Raw genomic sequence first — 21,410 nt, forward strand, 5'->3', positions numbered from 1 at the left:
AAAGCTTATAATGGAAAGTCAAGTTTGGCTGTTCATTTGACGATCTCTTGATATGCCATAGAGCATTAAATACAGGAGTTGGGACATCTTGCTGAAGTTGGCAAGACATTAGTAAGGCCACATTTGGAATACTGTGCACAGTTCTGGTACCTTTATGACTCTATAACTGGTGAACGGAGATGCATCCCACATGCATTTGTTGCATGGTCTTGGATTCTTAGTCATAAATCACATTTTTGTTATTCCTCATCTTGGGTTTATGGAGCAGGTCTCCAAATCATTATTGCCCTGCATAGAATCAAATGGGCACTGTCCACTGTTTAAGCAAGGTCCAAGCCAGGGACCTTGGCTGTTGGGTCAGGGATAGGAGCTAGGGTCAGGGATAGGAGCTAGTTCTTTGCTGTATGTGAACGATGATGTTTAAATGAAGGAACAAATAATACTACATATAATCTTCGAGATGACGGCAACTCAGATAGTGCTCCATATCTGGACTGAAATGAACTGGCAGTTCTTAACTCAGATAAGTACAATCAACAACCTCTTTACTGACACAATGCTTCTGAGCGGGCTGATGAAAAACAAATCAAAGACAGCTATTCAGCCCCACAAATGTGAAATGTAGCAACATGAAGAAAATCTGTTCAGCTTCTAAAATAAATAATTTTTGGCAATATGTCCCCCTCAAAAAGGTGGAAACGATCATATGTAGGTATGTAGGCATTAGACTCAAGAACAGAAAGATTCACAGAAATACAGTGCTCTGCAGTAAACTTGGTTCATTTTAGCTATGAACGCATCACCTTCAGGCTACACAAGTGATAAAGAATATGCACAAACTCATGAAGAGCAAAGATCTGAAATGGCAAGCACTCCCCGCCCACCTTTTCCATTGAATGATTCCCTTGCAATCAAACACCCGAGGCCAAACTACAACCACATTTTTGTCAAACTTGAAACAGTTAAAATTTTCAATGAAAAGCTTGGTCAAGCTCCGCAAAACAACTCTATTGCATTTTCACATCTGATATGCATGTAGTAATAAAGATAGTTGCAAAAGGATTTACAAGGTTCCGTTACCTTGTAACAGTCAGTTTGTTTGATAACTATAATACCTGATCATCCAGAAAGTTACAGAAAGTCATTTCCGATTTGGTTAATGACATGGATTAATCCAAGTTATAAGCATAATTATGTTGCAGAGATTTAAACATAAAAAGCCAATCAACACTTTAGTCTTCTCGCCAATGATTGCAAATTAACAGCCTACAGAATTGCCGTTTTAATGCAGTCAGGAATGCTCCCTTCAGAGCAGCACAGCATAAACATTTTAAGGAGTTTAAATATCTCCATTGTTAAAAATGCTGTGTTGCTCTCCAATATAAACTTATCAATTGTTGCAACTTCCACAACTAGATAAAGCAGAGCCAGCATTGAGCAAAATGCACTCAAGGCCAGCACAACCCAAGAGTGCTTCAGTTCCAAAATAAAGCATCCATATACCCAAGAGCTACTCTATATTGAAGTAGTGAAATTGTTACAACTTCTGCCAATAGGCAAGAATGAATAGCAGATTACCTTTATCATATTCATTCCTCTGTTTCTTGGAAGTGGGTTTTTGCATACCACTAATCACTTGGCTTTTGTCATCAACCGCAATATCCCTCTTTTCAGCATGGCCACCACCACCCTCAGCATTATCCAAAGCAACGTAGACTGTGGACTTCATTGGGAGATTCTCGACTGAAGCTGAAACTACAACACAAAACTTCCAAATTGATGTCTATTTTTCTAAAATATGGTGGATTTTCTTTTAGTGAAGAGAATATTCAATTCAAGAATATTGACCTGGTTCTATTCTTTGTTTTTTAGATGCAGTTTTTCTTTTCCCAAGTCCACTTTCATGTGGTTTAGATTCCATCGAGAGAAGCACTGGTTCTTGCTTTTTGAGAACAGTTTGAACAGATTCAGTGTGTTCTTTGATATTGCGAACATCCTGAACCGCTTCACCTGCAAAATTCCAATTGAAAAGCAAAAGTTAAAATATGAAGTAGGATAAGGGCAACACACAGAACTTCTCCTCAGAATCTCAAACAGTTGATCAATTACATCCTGATCTTCAGTCTGAAATGTCACATTATTGCTCATGAACAAAATAATAGACCTTTTCAGAAATGGTGACAAAATATTCAAGACTAAAAATGAGGAAGAGGCGGGGATGCAAAGCAAGCTCCAGTATCACAAATTAAATGATCACAAACTTGTGGGCACATTCAGATTTGCTTCAAAATATTACCATTTGCTACAACTGGAAAAATGCCCCACAGCAACAAAATGGCTCACTCAATTTCACAGTAGGAACTCAAGTTCCAATTACTGATCTGTACTAAGTTAGGTACTCTTAAGGCAGGAAAAAATAATAAAAGACTTCTGCCTCGGTCTTGTTCACCCAAGTCAAAATGTGAACAAAACATCATTGAGCATTGGATTGATCGCAGTTGCTACTCCATCACTCCTCAACATGTCGGAGCAGGTCGAAGTCTGGTGGCAGCATGTAGAGAACAGTCACACAGGAGCTGGCTCCTGTCAGAGTACTTTGATTTTGGTCCTTTTCGGGCAGTACTTCGTTTTTTTTTTTGGGGGGGGGGGTTTCCTTCACTGACTGCAGAGATGCTTACAGGCATCTTGGCAGTAGAAATGTTATGGCAGGCTGTCTCCGAGCACCTTGACAGAGCAACAGAAGGAGCCCTTGCGCCCATTCGCGCAGTCCTGGCAACAACGGGCCAGACGGTAAAGGCCTTCGGCCTGGTGATACAGGATGTAGAGGTGGCCCTCTCGAGGCAGAGTAACCAGATACTCTGGTTACTTCCACTCCCCGGAAGCCAAGTTGGCACAGGTGGCCAGGGCTCAGGGCCAAAGTGGATGATCTGGCGAATCGCTCGAGAAGGCAGAACCTTCTCGTGGAGCTGCCGGGGGGGCCAGAAGACATGTTGCAGATGTTTGGGGAGGGTTGAATGACACTCCTTCCAGAACGGTGTCTGGTCCACCGCTCACTCAGGCAAATGCCCTGTTCGGGTGAACCACCACCGGCAATCATTGTACAGTCCCATCGCTACCAGGAGAAGGAACGAGTCCTGCAGTGGGCGAAGGACCATCGGGGATATAAATGGGAGGGCCATACCATTAGGCTCTACCAGGATGTAGGAGCGGAACTGGCGAGGGGATGTGCAGTGTTCAATGAGACCAATGCTGCGTTGTATAGAAACGGTCTTAGATTTGGTGCGGTATACGCTGCACAGTGACTTACGACGTGAAAGACTATTAATTTGATGCGCAGAGGAGGCGGATGTGTTTGTGTGTGGAGAAGCATGGACTAGGGATGAGCTAATTGTATTTGTGAGATCGGTGTATGGGAGGACATGCAATTTTGGGGATTTTCTGGACGTTTCTGGGCTAGTTTGGAGCTTGCAATTGTATGGGATGGGTATTGTTCTACTTTCTTTGACTATTAAAGTTGCATATGGGTGGGGAGTGGCTGGTGTTATGGTTATCTATTCTGTTTTTATTCTGAGCAAGGGCTGCCCTGCTAACTGTCATTAGCCAACGGGAGCTGAGTGGTGGGGGTACCTGCAGTTTATTGTATATGGGAACTTTAAAGATCAGTTTTGGATTTTTCTTTGGGGTTTGGAGGGGGAGGGGTTTGTTCACATTGTTGTTTATTTGGGTGCAGTGTTGGTGGGAGACGGGGGTTTTGGTAGCTATCTTGGGTAGGCCTAGCGTCGGCACTCTGGGTAGTTGCTGGGTTACCTCACATGGTGGAAATTAAGGACTTTGGATTATGGGGCAGGATAGACTGCCCCCTGTCTGGCTGGTCACTTGGAATGCAAGGGGATTGAACCAACCAACCAACAAAAAATAGGTCCAGGGTGCTTGCGCACCGGAAGAGTTTGAATGCTGATGTGCTGTTTTTGCAAGAGACCAATCTGCAAATCAAGGACCAGACAAGGTTACAGGAAAGCCGAATGGGGCAGGTATTCCATTCGGGTTTTGATGGTCGGGCCCGAGAAGTTCAGGTTTTGATTAACAGAAGGGTATCTTGGACTTCTAGTGGCGGCTACGAGGTGAATGGTCACAGACAAGGTGGCTCCTTCATAGGATTTGGCTTTTTGGCCCTTCTTGACCAGTTAAACTGGAGTTGCTGGCGAGCAGGGAGAAGTTGCAAGTGCAATCTGAGCTGCTTTCAACAAGCAAGACAGCACACCAACTGCGATGCACGAGCAGAGCATTTTACGAACATGGGGAGAAGGCCCGTCATCTTTTAGCGCACCAGCTGAGACAGCAGGCTGCCTTGCAGGAGATTGCAGGTGAGGGACTGGAGTGGTGGGCTAGTGTCCGCCCCAGCAAAGTTAAATGCCTCTATTGATGCCTTTTACCAAAATGTATATAAATCGGAGCCCGTAGGAGAGAAGTTGCACATGATGCAAGTTTAGATGGGTTGTCCAGCCCAGTGGTCAAACAGGAGAGACGAGAGGAGTTGGAACCCCAGTGAGCCCGGAGGAGATCATGAAGTGTATGGGTTTAATGCAGTCAGGTAAAGCTCCGGGCCCAGTCGGATTCCCTATTGAATTTGTAAAAAATATGCGAGTCAGTTGAGCCATTTGTTGTTAGACATGTTTAAAGATTCTATGTCCCGGGAGTATTGCCAATCACACTGGCGCAGTCATCAACTTCCTTGATTTTGAAGAATCCGACAATGTGGATTGTACCATCCCATCTCGTTGCTGAACACAAACGTTAAGCTGTTGGTGAAGGTGCTGACAATGTACTAGGGCCCTGCCTTTCAGGGGCAATTGCAGAGGAACAAGATTGGTTTTGTCAAGAGGCAGCAGCTGTCGGCCAACATACGTTGACTACTTAATATCGTCCTGTCCACCTCTCAAGTCCATGAGCCAAAGGTGATTTATTTCAATAGATGCTGGAAAAAGCATTTGATAGTGTAGAGTGGGAGCACCCATCAGATCCTTGGGAGGTTCGGTTTTGGGTTTATCTTCTGTACAGGGCCCCCTTCCACAAGTGTTCATACAAATGCCCCAAACTCAGGCTACTTCCAGTTGAATAGGGGTAGAGGCAGGGTTGTCCATTGTCCCAGTCTTTGTTTGCCTTGGCAATCAAGCCTCTGGCCATAGTATTGAAGTCATCGATAGGGTGGAGGGGAAGAAAGGAGCTAGGGTGTCCTTGAATGCAGATGATCTGCTTCTGTATGTAACAGATCCACTTACCAATGTGGAGGAGATAACAAAGCTACATAGGTGTTTTGGCTCCTTCGAGGTACAAATTGAATCTGGACAAAAATGAATACTTCCCGGTGAATTCTCCAGGAGGGGAGCTGATCTGGAGACGTTGCCTTTTCGCTTGGCCAGGTATAGCTTTCATTTCCGGAAATCCGGGTGGCCCACGACTGGGCCTTGCTCCATAAACAAAATTTCACTAGTCTGACGAATGGAGTTAATTCTGACTTGAAGAAGTAGGATAAACTCCCTTTGACCTTGGTGGGCAGGGTCAGATGGTAAAAATGAATGTCTTCCTGAGGTTTCTATTTTTGTTTCAGTGTCTCCCCATTTTTCTCCTCAGTCTTCCTTGCTTAATAAAATATTTTCCTTTATTTGGGCAGGAAAGACCTCACAGATTTGTAACATGTTTCTGCAGAGGGAGAGGTAGCCAGGGGTCCTAGCGCTACCCAAATGGTTATTTATTATTGGGATGCACACATTGCAAAAGTACAGAGGTGGTTTAAGGTTCCTGATCCCATTTGGGCACGGATGGAGGTGAGCTCTTGTGGAGGTACTAATTGCAAGGCCTTAGCTACTCCTCTGCTTCAGTTTTCCCCACAAAATTTACTTCTAGTCCGGTAGTGTTGGCCACTCGAGGATTTGGAGGCAGTTCAGACAACATTTTAAGCTGGGCTCCATGTCGATGTTAGCCCCAATCAATAGTATCATCTCTTTGTGCCAGCGGGGTTGGACTCATTGTTCAGGTCAAGGTCATGGGAGAGGGAGGGACATGTTTAGAGAAGGGAAGTTCACCCGATTTGAGGAGTTGTCGGATAAATTCCAACTCCCGAAGACTAATTTATTTGTTTTTTTCCAATCCGCGACTTCTTGCACAAGGTGATCCCTCCCTTTCCCCTGGCACCTTCACTTTCCCCTTTGGATAGGTTACATTTGCTGCATGTGTGTGCATTGTGGGGGGGGGGGGGGAGAAGATGCTGGGCCGTGTGGTTGATTGAGGCTCTTCACAGGGTCAACTCCACCTCATGTGCTAGGCTCAGCTGGATTCAGTTCTTACATGGGACACACTTGACCAGGGCGCGGATGAGAGGTTTCTTCTGAGGAGTGGAAGACAGGTGTGAGCAATGTTCAAGGAGGCCAGCAAATCACACGCACATGTTCTGGTCATGTCCCAAATTTATTAGCTTCTGAGTCTCCATCTTTAGCACAATGTCAGGGGCTCTTGGGATTGAACTGGAACCTTGTCTGCTGGTGGCTATTTTCGAGGTCTCAGAATCACCGGTGCTGCAGACATGGGTGAAGGTGAGGCCTTCACCTCGTCGAGAGCCCGGAGGAGAGTTCTGCTTGGGTGGAGGTCTCCTGTTCCACCCAGTGCCTCAGTCTAGGTCAGTGATCTTGGGAGATTTTGTACTTTGTGGTCTCTGAAGGCATCAGTAAAAGGGTTCTACTCGAGACTGCAGCCATTAATTTGGGGCTAGTCACCATCAGATGGCAGAATGGGTTTTGTTTTTGGTTAAGTTGCTTTCCTTTAGCCGGGGGGGGGGGGGGGGGGGGGGGGGGCAGTTGTATTTGTTGTGTTGTGGACTACCGGTGACGTCATGCAAGAGCAAGACGCACAAAAGGAGGCAGGGTCTTTGTTTTTATCCCTTCTACCCATTTTTCCAGGCGATTTTGGTTTCCAAACCCATTTGTTGATTCGAAGAACTTTCACCCGATGGAGGCATGTCAAACACATCAAAGAAGCCCAATGCGAAGAAAGCAGACGAGGCTAGCCCAACAAAATAACCTGAAAGAGGAAAATGTCTGTCACTCCCATTACATGGCACTCTGGCTGTGGTGATGGCTCAGGAGCTGGAAAACTGCAGAAAAACGATGAATTGGCAGTTCAAGCGGCAAGGAGACAAAGGAATCATTTAAAACTATGGAGGCGTTGGGCCCAATTGGCAAGACCTCGAATGTGGTGAAAGCGCAAGGTGAGACGTTGAAGGGTGTGGAGGAGGCCTAGTCCCAGCATGAGGGGCAGTTTGCCTCAATGGAAGGGGAGCTGCTGCTTCTGGCAGAGAGCAAAGACCCAAGGTTAAAAGTGGAAGATCTTGAGAACAAGTCGAGATGGCTGAACCCCAGGTTTGTGGGGCTGCCGGAAGAGGAGGGCTCGAAGCCAACCGAGTATTTCTCGGGAGGTGCTCTCTCAGCTGGTGGGAGGAGAGGAGTTGTTCTTCCCTCTGGAGCTGGACAGAGCTCATTGGGTGCTCCAGCAGAAGCCACAGTTGAATGCCACCGGGAGCTCAGTGATTATCCGTTTTCACAATTATCCAAAAGGATAATTTGGAGTGGACGAAAAAGAACCATAATATTGACTGGGACGGGCACACAGTGCGGATGGCATGCGGCCTTCTACAAGACAATGGCAGTCCTTTATTGGAGGGGTTCAATTTGGGATGGTGTACCCGACGGGACTGCGGGTCACAATGGACTTGAAATTTTATTTCTTCGACACGCCGAAGCTGGCAATATCTTCATCAGAGAAAAGCTGGGACTGGTCCAACGACGACTAGTGGCACAGTGGTTAGCACTGTTGCCTCACAGCACCAGGGATCCGGGTTCAATTCCATCCTTGGCTGACTGCACGTGTGGAATTTTCACTTTCTCCAGCGCCAGCATGGGTTTCCTCCAGGTGCTCCGGTTTCCTCCCGCAGTCCAAAGACGTGCAGGTTAGGTGAATTGCCCATGCTAAATTGCTCCTTTGTGTCCAAAAGGTTAGGTTGGGTTACTGGGTTGTGGGGATAGAGTGGGGGTGTGGGCCTGGGTCGGATAACCTCCCCCCCCCCCATCTTATCCACATTTCCTTACCCTTTCTCCTCTTTGCTTCCCCCTTCCCCACATCTACAGTTCACCCTCTGATGTTAAGTTTCTCTGCTGTTTGGCCTTTCACATCTTTGGTTCTCTATGGGGACTGCCATTAGCACTCTTTCCCCTTGGTTTCTATGGCCATCAGCACCCGGTTTCCCTGGGTTTCTGTGGCTATGACTCATCTTTCATTCTCACTTCACAGTATAAATATTTTCCACTTTCTCTGTCTATTAGCTTTGACAAAGTCATCAGACTTGAAACATTAGCTCTTTTCTCTCCCTACGGATCCTGCCAGACCTTCTGAGATTTTCCAGCATTTTCTCTTCCGTTTCAGATTCCAGGATCCGCAGTAATTTGCTTTTATATAGGGTGCTCTTTCCAAGGGATCTTTCTTCAGCACCATATCGGCAATCCTAAACGTTGATTTAGAGCCCTGCCACTCTACATTTAGAGTGTCGGATATCCTGCCATTTGCCGCGTTGATTGCCACAAGGTGAATTCTGCTGAGGTGGAGACTGGTGATGCCACCTAGCGCCTCAACCTGGCTAGGTGATTTGACGTGAATTTTTGTACCTCAAGGTGGTAAAGTTTACAGTGAGGGGGTCAGTCGATCGGTTCTACCATAGATGTCAGCCTTTCATGTTGTACTTTAAGGAATTGATCACTGTTAACTGTTAGGGAGCAGGGAAGAGGGAGGAAGGCTGTATTTCTGTTACTGTGATTATTGTTACTATTGTCGTTTGCAATCCTTTGATATATGCATTGATTTTTTTTGTAAATTTTTGATATAAAATTTTCAATGTTCAATAAAAATATTTTCAACAAGTGCTTGTGGTTTTATTTTGTTATAATGAAAAATTCTTTCATTTTTTAAATGTCAGAACAGCCTGCCAGCCCTCAAAAGAAAAATACCATTAACAAACAGAGAAGTAGCTTCTCACCTCTTGCTACTGATCTAGTTTCTTCAGAATGAGTTAGACAAAATGCAAATGAGATGGCGGCTGATGAAATTTAATATGAGCAAGTGTAAAACATTGCACATAAGATGGAAAAATAAGGTGGCAGATAGTGCTGAAAGTGGCTACTGACATGGCACCAAAATAGCCACAGATGGAAGTTGAAACGGCCAATCGGTTAACTGTTCTGCGTTGGTTGGCTATTAACAAAGAGAATGTTCAATCACAAAACTAAAACCAAAAACAATACAAGTTATGGGAAAAGATGTTCGAACCATACAGTGCTCCAGTCTGGTCTAATTCTGGTAGCCGAGATGTGAGAAATTCAAGTGTTGAAGGTGTACAGACAACAATCCTTGTCTGCACCTTCGTGTTTGAGGGAAGGCTGAAGAACCTTGGGCTTTTCAAACAGGATAGGTGGTGACCAAAAGGTTATCATAGAGATTCAGAGAATAATACAAGAAATCAGAAAAGTAAATCCAGAATACAATTTGAGAGTGGGACAAAGAACATAAGATTCAAACTAACAAACGGAAAACTTGTAACTCAGGAGGAATTCCTTCTTTATACAAAAATAATGGGCATTTGAAATGGCTTTCCAAAAAATAATAAATTATTTAAGAAACAATTGGTCGTCATAAGAGAAGGGGAGAGAACTTTAAATTCTTTTCAAAGAAAATAAAAAAAGGCCCACTGACCTTCCATATCCATCATAATTTTGTAATAATATACAGCAGTCAATGTGACCAAGTCACTATACTTGAAATTGCTGCACTACAGATACTGGCATCTTCAATTTCGCCTCACTAATACCATCTACATATACATATATATATTAGAACCATGTGGAAGGCTTACAAAGATTTTAAATTTAGATTTGAATCCAACATCTATTTCTGTCACGATTACCAGGATACATTCCTCGAGTATCAGCACATCAATGATGATATATATTTATTTTGATCAGGTCATTTCTAAAAACCAAATGTGTGTGGACTGATTGGCTAACATGCTCAAAACCGACCCTGGGGTTTTTCTAGCACAGCAATCAGCATTCTAATTTTTCTTTCCAGGTTAAGAGGGGAAATTATCAAGCTTTCCACCCAAAGTAAAGAGCACTGCAAGGTCCATTGTGTTTCTACAAGGAATCCCATTTTTTACAAAGGGATTTACAAATGGATATAAAAAAATGGGAAAGTTCAAATAAGTCAATTTAATGCACACATTCTCAAAGCAAGAATCAAGTTGTCATTTTGAAAAAGACTTCCAGCAATGGATGTTTATTACTTAAAATGCCAAACAACTAACTGACAAATACAAATTTAGCAATTATGTTGTATGGAACAACTAAATAAAAAGGATCATGACATTTCATTAGATTAAACTGTGCTTTAGAAAAAAAGCTTTACACTTCTAATGGACATGTATATGAATTTTAATATAGCATCCTGGCTCTAAAAAAAACTTACTGTCCTGTCTCCATAAAGAGGATACACCCCCTCTCGGCTCTGCAAAATGTGCAGTAGTTTCCAATCTGTCTGGATAAATCTGGTAGCTATCAAACTGCTCAGAGACAGTAGCAGCTAAAAATAAAGCAAAAATCTTATTTTAACAATTCAACTTACTAAGATAGCAAATCAGTTAATTCACTCAAATAAATAGTAGTGGAGCTGACATGATACAACACAAACTGTTCAATCTCTACAGCAAGGAGGAGAAAGAGAGAGGGAGAGAGACAGACAGACAGACTCACACAATGATAAAAAAAAGCTTCTAAAAGCTTCTCCTGAAAACACACAATACTGTCCTGGTCATTGGGTATTTGGGATGGAGAAGGGGACCAAAGTGTTGGTCAGTCAAGACTACAAGTGTCAAATGATTTACAAAGAATACTGCTCCTCAATATTGCTCATTGCAGGAACGATAAAAATATACTAGACCTGTAATGAAATACACCACAACTTAATAAGTTATTTTTGGTTCCTAGATACTAGAACATTTTTGAAGCTGCATGCTTATTCACAGGATTTGGACATCATTAGCTGAGACAGCATTTGTTCCCAATCTCTAACTGCCTTTGAGAAGGTGGCCGTGAGCCACCTCCTTGAACCGCTCATGTCCATATGATGCAAGGCAGGGAGTTCCAAGATTTTGAACCAGTGGCAGTGAAGGAAGGGCGATATAGTTCCACACTTTCCTTGCTTTTGCTACCCACCTCCAACAGCAGACCTCAATGCAAAATGAAACACCAGGATTCCTTTAAAAAGATGCCTGAGAAGTCCCATTTTTACCAGTCAGTCCTGGCTACTGGTTTTAGCAAATCACAGCACCTGTATTTTCTGTTTGCAGATAGGTACTCCAAATTTGTGCATCACAATTACTTTCATCCAATGAACTGAAACGGTCACAAGGCATAGCATGAATGTCAAATGCGGCAGAAAATTTCATACTTTGCTTTAATCTGTTCAAGGGAATACAAATTACATTTATGTAAATTATCAATTAGGAATATCATCATAGTGCCCTCTTTTCCAATAATGTAACCAATCAACTCCTTGAACCAAAGATACCATTTGAAAAAAAGATGCCATGGCCCAACTCCCCTTCATCCACAGTCTTGTGATGCTTCTGGCACAAACACCTACCAATAACTGAAGTTAACCAGCATTTTGGTTGTATTGTTTAAATAATGTCTTCAGTACAAAAGAAACAAAAGCAGGGCATTCAGCTCCTTGAACCTGTTGTCATTTTATCAGATCAGCACCTAGATCGTCTCCATATCTTTTACCAAAAAAAACCTTCATGCTCTCAGACAACCCAGTAACTACAGCCGCTTAGCAGACTACAGTTCGAAACTTCCACCGCCTGTGGGGGAAAGTACGATTGCCAATTTCATTGGCCAACATCTTATTCTAGGTTCTCTTACTGTAATAAGCAGTTTCTCTGCATCTAACCACTAAATTCTGTTGTAATTTTAAAGACCTTAATCAAATCATTCTTTAAAACGCATGGGAATACAAATGACTTATGTAAATTATCCTCAATTGAACACTTTATGCCCTGTTGTACACCTTCCAAGGCCCACATCCTGGAGTTCACAGGCCAAAACAAAATCCAGTGCTACAGGTGGTGTCAGACCAAGGCTCTGTACAAATGAGGCATTAATTCCTCACTTCAACATCCAATATTTAGGAGATAAAACTAAACAGTCCATTAGTCTTAGTTGCTCAGCCTGCTTGATTAACTCCCTGTTCCTGGAGATCCCCTATAAATGGTGCCAGAATTAAATAGATATCAAGATGGGAAATTGATACCACAGCTCTGCTTTCTTCAAAGTGATTCAAGTACCATCCTTTTGTTGCTGACCACAAAATTTGAGTCAACACGAAGGCCCTACACCCCGAAGCAAAATCAGTTTTTTTTTTTTTAAATTGTAAATGAAAGTCCAGATAGATAAATACCCAAATAAATGCTTTGCTCTCTTTCCAGCAACTGCCACTCTAACTTATAGGTTTTTAAAAAATAAAGGCAGCTTTTATTATGCAATGGCAGGCTGCTTCTATGTGGCTGTAATACAGCACGCAAATTCAGTCTATAATTTGCTACATCCGGCTGTATCACATTAATAGACATCAATTAGACAAAGCCTACATCCAGAACAAGATCTTTTTGTACGCAGAAAGCTGCAAATTTAACTTGTGAAAAGGTGAAGGCCAAAATTGCACTTTTCTCTTACCTGCACCATTCTTATGTTTCTTCTGTCCAGCCTTTCTTTTAGAACTGGACATTTCTGGAGGAGTAGGCTGCTTGGTAACTGGGAGGGGTTCATTTTTCTTGGCTGCAGATTTTGATCCTTCAAAATCCCTCCCGAAATGTTCTTCTGGCACGGATCTTGATGTTTTCTTGTCTTTTTTCTTTCTCTCTTTTAACCCAACTGAAACTTCGACTACAGGTGACACAATATGAATGGGTGGTTCATCATCAAGTGTTAAGGTATCCATCAATTCCAGGTCTCGCACTGCACTCTCTGAATCAGATTCGTGCAAATTACCATTTGGGTTCTCTTTCTTCTTATTCTTCTTCCTTTCATTTTTCTTCTTGTCAACTTTCGCTGGAACAAGTTTCACATCTCGTTTTTGTTTAGCAAGTATTTCATCATATGACGTTTCCTTCATAAACAGCCAGAAGAACAGAAAAATTATAGCAATTACCACTGCTGGGATGATGATGAGGAGGTACTGAGAATCATAAAATTCCATGGTTACTGGCTATGTCTCCGGCAATATCTAAAAGAAAAAAAAGTTTCGATTAAATAAAGCAAATTCTCTGCAGGATTTACATGCATTTCTTCGGAGCTAGGGTGGAGTAAACCTTCTGTTGATTATCAAGAATAACTAGCACAGCATGACCTCACACAAGTACACTGGTGCTGCACTGAGTATCATTTGAGAACAGGTATCGAGTGTAAGCAGGTTTTTTTTTCTTCACATACAAGAACGGGCAGTAAAAATATTAAATAGGCACAGAAAAAAAATGTCTTCAATATGTTGCTTCCCAAAAAGTTACATATTAATTTCTAAATGATATAAAGTGTGAAGATCTGTCTCATTCTAAAGTACTGCTTAAGCCTCACACTTGGCAGTAACAGATGTGATGAGAGATTGTGGGTGGGGGGGCCTCAATGACCATTGTCTGGTGGCCATGACATTGATCGTAATGAAGTGCTTTGACAGGTTGGTCATGAAGCACATCAACTCCATACTCCCAGAATGCCTAGATCCACTACAATTCACATGCTGCTACACCAGTCCACAGCAGACACCATCGCCCTGGCCCAACACTCATCCCTGGAGCATCTCCACAACAAGGACTCCTACATCAGACTCCTATTTATTGACAACTCCGCCTTCAACACCATAATCCTATCCAAGCTCTTATCAAAGCTTCAAAAACTAGGGCGGCTTCTCATTCTGCAATTGGATCCTCGGCTTTCTGACCCATAGACCACAATCAGTAAGAATAAACACCACCTCTTCCACGATAGTTCTCAATACCAATACCAGGGCCCGCAAGGCTGCGGATTTAGCCCCCTACTATACTCCCTATACACACATGTCTACGTGGCAAAATGTGGCTCCAACTCCATCTATAAATTGGCTGATGACACTACTGTATTGGGTTGGATCTCAAACAACGATGAGTCCAAATACAGGAGGAAGATAGAGAATCTAAGAGAGGTGTAACGACAACAGTCTCCGTCAGCAAAAGAGCTGGTCATGGATTTCAGGAAGCTAAGTATCGTACACGCCCCTGTCTGCAACAATGGGGCCGAGGTGGAGATGGTTGACAGCTTCAAATTCCTAGGCGTGCACACCACCATAAATCTGTCCTGGTCCACCCACGTCGATGCTACAACCAAGAAAGCACATCAGCACCTATACTTCCTGAGGAAACTAAGGATATTCGGCATGTCCACATCGACTCTTACCAACTTTTACAGGTGCACCATAGAAAGCATCCGATCTGGCTGCATCACAGCCTGGTATGACAACTGCTCAGCCCAAGACCGCAATAAACTTCACAGAGTCGTGAACACCGCCTAGTCCATCACACAAACCTGCCTTCCATCCCTTGACTGTCTATACCTCCCGCTGCCTTGGGAAAGCAGGCAGCATAATAATGACCCCTCCCACCTGGCTTACTCACTCTTCCAACTTCTTCCAACGGGCAGGAGATAGAATGAGAACAAATTATAAAGCTGAAGCAGTCGGCAGAAGAGGACCTGGCTCTCATTCGGACACATTGGAAAAGACTAACGAGTTGGTAAAAGCGCATGGCGCTGCGATAAAGGGAGTGGAGGCAGCTCGCGCAAAGCACAGTGGCCAGATTACCTTTCTGGAAGCTGACATGTATTTGCCGATGTGAATAAAACACTACAGCCAAAGTGAACAATCCGGATAATTGTTCTAGGGGGCAGAATTATGAACTGTGGAGTCGCCAGAGGTAATGGAAGGCCCAACGTCCACAGAATACATTTCAAAAGTAGTTAGTGCTACTGCCTCACGGCATCGAGGTCCCAGGTTTGATCCCGGCTCTGGATCACTGTCCGTGTGGAGTTTGCACATTCTCCCCATGTTTGCGTGGGTTTCACCCCCACAACCCAAAGATGTGCAGGGTAGGTGGATTGGCCATGTTAAATTGCCCCTTAATTAGAAAAAAATAATTGAGTACTCTAAATTTTTTTTTTTTAAATTTAAATAAAAGAATACACTTTGAGGATGCTTGGGAAGATGGTGGGGGAAGGTGGGTTCAAGTCCCCTCTCAATCTAGATCGAGCACACCGGATACTTCGGCAGGAGCCCCATCTCAATGAATCGCCATGAGCTGTTATCGTAAAGTTTTCAGGACAAGGAAACGGGTCCAGAGATGGGCGAAGGGTTATAAATGGGAAGGTCACGTCATCAGCATGTATCAAGACATTGTGGAGTGGAGCTGTTGAGGACGTCCGCGGCATTTAATAAAACGGAGGCTGTCCATATAAGAATGGAGTTCGATTTGGGATGGTGTACCCAACGAGGCTCTGAGTGACTTTTGAGTCAAAATACTTTTTTTGATGCACAGGCGGATGCAGTGGGTTGGGTAAAAGTTGATCAGGCTTTATGCGAGTTACTTGGATATTGGGGGTGGGGATGTGTTTTTCTTCATTTATTTGTTCTTGGGTGCATTAATGGTTTCAAAGGTTGGATTCTCAAGGTTCTGGGGGTATTGTTCTTTGGGTTATAATTGTTATGGGGGTAGGCTGCAGCTCATTATCTTAGTTTTGGGGCAGGGAGGGATAGTTTGCTGAGGGGCAACAGATTTTACTTTGTATTGTTAGGGGTTTAAATTGTTGAATGACCACTCTTGGTGGAATGGCAGACTCCACATCGGGGGGGGGGGGGCCAAATTGGTTAGTCAGAAATGTAGCGGGGTTGAATGGCCCAGTGTAAAGATGGAGGATATCTGCACACCTGAAAAGTGAGAATGCTGATGTAATGTTTCTGTACGAGACCCATTTGCGGGTAATGAACCAGAACAGGTTGTGGAAGGTGTGGGAGAGTCAGTATGTCACTCATGAGTCGATGCTAGATCAGGGAGGGCGGCAGTTTTGATCAATAAAAAAGGGTTCCATTTTCGGCTAGGGTCTTAGCGGATCAGAATGGTAATTATGTGATTGCTAGTGGACCCTTTGCAGGCACCTTAGTGATCGTGCTTCATATTAATGTGCCAAATTGGATGATACAGGGTGTGTTACCAATTTGGTGATCTCCATTCCTGACTTGGACTCGCAACGGCTAATCTTGGGTGCCGGGGGAGCGGGGGGGGAAGGAAAGAGAGAGAGAGAGAGAGAGAGTCATGGTGTATTTTATTTTTACACCTGGAATATAAAGCTTTTCCTTTTTTTCTCCCACGTCCATCAGGTCTACTCACAAATTAAGTTTTGATGGGAAGGTCTCTCCTTCCCTGGGTGAAGGTGGTGGGGTATTTGGTGATTGTGATTCGGACAACGATGCTCCGCACCATACATCTTTCACCATTGGGGGGGTATATGAAATTTAATAAAAGAGTGTATCTCACCTTCTACACTGGGGTCTGGGGGTGGGGGGGGGGGGGGGGGGGGGGGATAATTTCTTATAAGGCACACACGTGGAAAGGGCTACGAAGGTGGAACAGCAGAGGTTGGTGGACTCCCTCCTTGAGGTGGACCACCCAGTACTCGCTTGTCCCTACCCCGGAGTTACTGGTGAGTAGGAAATGTTACAGGCGCAGTTTGATCTGCTATCAATAGGTTACGGTGGTGAGCCAATTGCAACACTCGAAGGGGCATTTTTATGAACACTGGGAGAAAGCCAGCCGCCTTTCAGGCTGAGATGTCAGGCTGCTTCCCAGGAAATTGTGCAGATAATGGACTGTGGCAGCAATTTGGTGAGAGCAAAAGAGTGAGGCGCGAGTTGGAATCCCATTGGGTCCCTAGGAAATTTGGAAATGTATTTGGTTAATGCAGACGGGTAAAGCTCCCGGCCGCTATGGATTCCACATTCAGTCTTAAGAAGTTTGCAGATTAGTTTATCCCTTTAATATTGGGCATATTCAATGACCCCTTGTCCCGGGATGTGTTGCCCGTTACATTGGCGCAGGCCTCTATTTCCCCAAACTTGAAAAGTAAGGACATGACAGAATGTGGGTCTTTTTCCCCAATTTTGCTTTTAAATACAGACGTTAAATTGCTTGCAAAAAAGTGTTTGGTGCCCTGCCTTCCAAGAGGTGTTAGACAAAGACAAGACAGGCTTTGTTAAGGGTCGTCAGTTGTAGGACAATATACGTCAGCTGTTGAATATTGGTCTTTCGCCCTCTCATGCCTGAACCAGATTGGATTGTGTCCATGGACACCGGAAAGGCATTCGATAGGGTGGAGTAGAGCTACCTCAGATTTTTGGGAGGTGCATATCCTGGATTCGGCTATTGTACAGAATCCCATTTACACGAATGCCTTAAGCTCGGGTTATTTTCGGCTAAATAGGGGTACTCAGCAGGTATGTCCTTGGTCTCCACTTCTATTTGCTTTAGCAATTGAACCATTGGCCATAGCACAAAGATCTTTTAGTAAGTGGAAGGGGATAAATCGGAGAAGGAAGGAATATAGAGTGTCCTTGTACGCAGATGATCTGCTTCTTTACATTACGGACCCAGGTCTTTACTGTGGGTAAGATAATGAAGCTACCTCGGAGTTTTGGCTCCATCTCTGGGTGCAAGTTAAATTGAGTGAATACTTTCAAGCTTTCATTATCTGGAAACTGAGTGGCCCACGATTAGGCCTCACTCCATAAATTCAATTATGTTTGTCTGGGGTGAAGTCTGACTTACAGAAGTGGCTCAACCTTCCCCTGTCCTGTTTTGTCCTGGATGGTTGAGCAGGGTTCACACTATTAATTATGAATGCCCTCCTGAGGTTTTTATTTCTTTTTCAGTGTCTCACCATTTTTCTCACAAAATCCTTCCTTGCAAGCGTTAACAAGTTAGTTTCCTTTTTTATTTGGGCGGGCAAGACCCCAAGGATCCGTAGGGTGTTTCTCCAGAGGGATAGTCAGTTGAGTGGGTTACTTTGCCCAATATGATTCTTAATATTAGCAGCCCAATAATAAAGTAAGTACTGGGGTGGCTTATTGATCTGGGTTCCATTTGGGGGCAATTGGAGACCAGTTCTTCTAGAGGCTCTAGTTTGGATGCTTTAGTAACTGCCTCGCTTCCTTTCTCTCCAGAGAGATTTTCTTCAAATCCAGTGATGGTCTCCATCCTGAGACTCTGGAAGCAGTTCAGTCAGTAATTCAAATTTAATTTCATGTCGTTGTTGGCCCATCTGCAAGAATAATCTTTGTGCTGGTGAGCTTAGACTCGATGTTTAGGTCATGGGAGAAGGGTCTGGAAAGGTTTGGGGACTTGTTCACAGAGGAAGGTTCGCAGAGGAAGGTTTACCAGTTTTGAGGAGCTGTCGGAAAACCTCAACTCCCTGCGACCACTTTGTTCAGATTACTCCAGATCCATGATTTTATTTTTATTTTTTGCTGAAGGCTATTCCTTTTTTTCCCCTGGCACCACATTCCTCCCTGTTGAAGAGGATTTCATCTTTAGCCGGGTCTGGTGGGAGGAGTATTTCGGATATTTACAATCAGTTCACATCAGCGGAGTTGGCTTCGTTGGGTGAAGTGAAGATCAAATGGGAGGGTGAACCCAGTCCAATGCTGGAGGAGGTTGTGTGGAGCGAACATCTTGGTAGGGTCAATTCCACATCCTCCTGTGTTCAATTTATTTTGATCTAGTTCAAGGTGGTGCACAGGGCTCATCTGACCAAGGCAAGGAGGAGTGCTTTTTTTTTCCCCCGATGGTAGATGACAGGTGCGAGTGGTTTTCAGGGGCTGGCTAATCATACACACATGTTCTGGTCATGTCCAAAATGGTTACCCTTTTTTGGTCTCCTTCTTCAACATTTTCTTTTTTTTTTTATATAAAAGTACCCAAATAATTTTTTCTCCAATTAAGGGGCAATTTAGCGTAGCCAATCCACATGGACAGTGACCCGGGGCCGGGATCGAATCCTGGGCCTCGGTGCCATGAGACAGCAGTGCTACAAGGCCACTGTGCAGCCCATTTGTTTAACATTCTTAACGTCGAAGTGGCACCTTGCCCACTGGTGGCAATTTTGGGGGTTTTGGACTCGCCAGTGATGCTGAAGGTGGATGTCCTTGCCTTTGCATCATTATTGGCTCGGGGTGGGGCTGATGTGTTGATTGTATTCTTTCTGTATTGTAACTTGCAGCAACTGTTGTGTATATATTGTTATATTGCTTTGTTTTATTGAAAAAGCTTTTTTTTAAAAAAATATTTTTATTTAAGAGATCAAAGTTCCAAGGTGTTACGTTCATGCATTTGTAACGAGGTAACGGCGAGTTTGAATTACAAACAAATAGTTTGGATCTAAAATTCGCCTTGAGACACAAGTGAGAAACTTGGCTTTTTAATTTTTGAACTACAAAACAGGAGTTAGAACATATAACATACAGTGCAAAAGGAGACCATTCAGCTCATCGAGACTGCACCGACCCACTTAAGCCCGCACTTCCACCCTATCCCCGTAATCCAATAACTCCTAACCTTTTTGGTCACCAACGGCAATTTATCATGGCCAATCCACCTAACCTGCACACCTTTGGACTGTGGGAGGAAACCGGAGCACCCGGAGGAAACCCACGCAGACACGGGAAGAACGTGCGGACGCCGCACAGACAATGACCCAGCAGGGAGTCGAACCTGGGACCAGTTTGGGGGTGTTGGTAACTGCGCCTCTGTCGTTCCCGCCGGCACAGTACTCCACAAGCCCCGTGGTGGTGGCAGCCCGGAGAGTCTGGGGGCAATGGAGGAGACATGTGGGAGCATCGGTCTGGTCCCCAATCTGTAATAATCACCAGTTTGCCCTGGGAAGTATGGATGGGGGGTTCCAGATATGGCAGAGAGCAGGGATTGAGAGGATGGGGGTTATGTTTATAGAGGGGAGCTTTCAGAGTATGAGGGCGCTGGAGGAGAAGTTTGGCTTGGCGAGGGGAAACAAATTCAGGTATCTGCAGGTGCGGGACTTCCTACGTAAACAGGTGTCAACCTTCCCGCTCCTAATGCTAAGGGGGATTCAGGACAGGGTAGTTTCCAGAGGGTGGGTAGGAGAAGGGAGAGTCTCCCTGATCAGACATTTACAAGGAACTTACGGCGTCAGAGGAGACGCAGAGCAGGAGCTGGAGCGCAAGTGGGAGGAGGAGCTGGGAGGAGAGTTAGAGGATGGTCTATAGGAGGACACGTCGAGTAGAGTCAACGCGCCCACAACATGTGCCAGGTTCAGCCTGATACAATTTAAGGTCGTTCACCGGGCTCACATGACAGGTGGCCCGGATGAGCAGATTCTTTGGGGTGGAAGACAGGTGTGCAAAATGTGCGGGAGGACAAGCGAACCATGTCCACATGTTCTGGCCATGTCGGAAGCTCGGGATTTTAGCAGGGGTTTGCAGATGTCATGTCCACGGTGTTAAAAGCAAGGGTGGCGCTGAGTCCAGAGGTGGCGACTTTCAGGGTGTCAGAAGACCCGGGAATCCAGGAGGAGAAAAAGAGGCAGAAGTTCTGGCCTTTGCTTCCCTGGTAACCCGGAGACGGGTACTATTAGCTTGGAGGGACTCAAAGCCTCCGAAGTCAGAAACCTTGCTATCGGACATGGCTGGCTTTCTCAGTTTGGAGAAAATCAAGTTTGCCTTGAGAGGGTCACGGTTAGGCTTCGCCCGAAGGTGGAAACCATTCGTCGACTTCTTCGCGGAAAATTAATCGTCAGCAGAGGGCGGGGGGGGGGGGGGGGGTATTTAGGAAGTTGTGCAGTATACCTTTATTAAAGTGACAACAATTCTTGGACTTGGGCAATAATACTGGATTTTTAATGGTTAAAAACCATAAGAGCATAAGACATAGGAACAGAATTAGGCCACTCGGCCCATAGAGTCTGCTCCGCCATTCAATCATGGCTGATATTTTTCTCATCCCCATTCTCCTGCCTTATCTCCATCACCCCGATCCCCTTATTAATCATGAACCTTTCTATCTCTGTCTTAAAGGCACTCAATGAATTGGCCTCTACAGCCTTCTGCGGCAAAGAGTTCCACAGATTCACCACCCTCTGGCTGAAGAAATTCCTCCTCATCTGTTTTAAAGGATCGTCCCTTTAGTCTGAGATGGTGTCCTCTGGTTC

At 44.4% G+C, this 21,410-nt stretch overlaps 1 protein-coding gene across 8 annotated transcripts in view; it reads right to left on the bottom strand.

The window, feature by feature from the left end:
* ktn1 (kinectin 1) overlaps positions 1-21,410 on the bottom strand; it is a 180,507-nt gene that overhangs the window by 127,998 nt on the left and 31,099 nt on the right. For 7 of the 8 annotated variants that reach the window (XM_072489692.1, XM_072489694.1, XM_072489690.1 and 4 more), the window contains 4 exons: positions 12,831-13,380; positions 10,564-10,677; positions 1,849-2,010; positions 1,579-1,755 (listed from right to left, as the gene is read on the bottom strand). In XM_072489692.1, coding sequence (XP_072345793.1) covers positions 1,579-1,755; positions 1,849-2,010; positions 10,564-10,677; positions 12,831-13,353 — 976 coding nt within the window. In that variant the 5' untranslated portion in view covers positions 13,354-13,380. The remainder of the gene's footprint in view (positions 1-1,578; positions 1,756-1,848; positions 2,011-10,563; positions 10,678-12,830; positions 13,381-21,410) is intronic. The other variant, XM_072489693.1, reaches the window with a different exon arrangement.

This window comes from Scyliorhinus torazame, chromosome 2 (genome assembly GCF_047496885.1).
Source record: "Scyliorhinus torazame isolate Kashiwa2021f chromosome 2, sScyTor2.1, whole genome shotgun sequence".
In the NCBI taxonomy this organism is placed as follows: domain Eukaryota; kingdom Metazoa; phylum Chordata; class Chondrichthyes; order Carcharhiniformes; family Scyliorhinidae; genus Scyliorhinus; species Scyliorhinus torazame.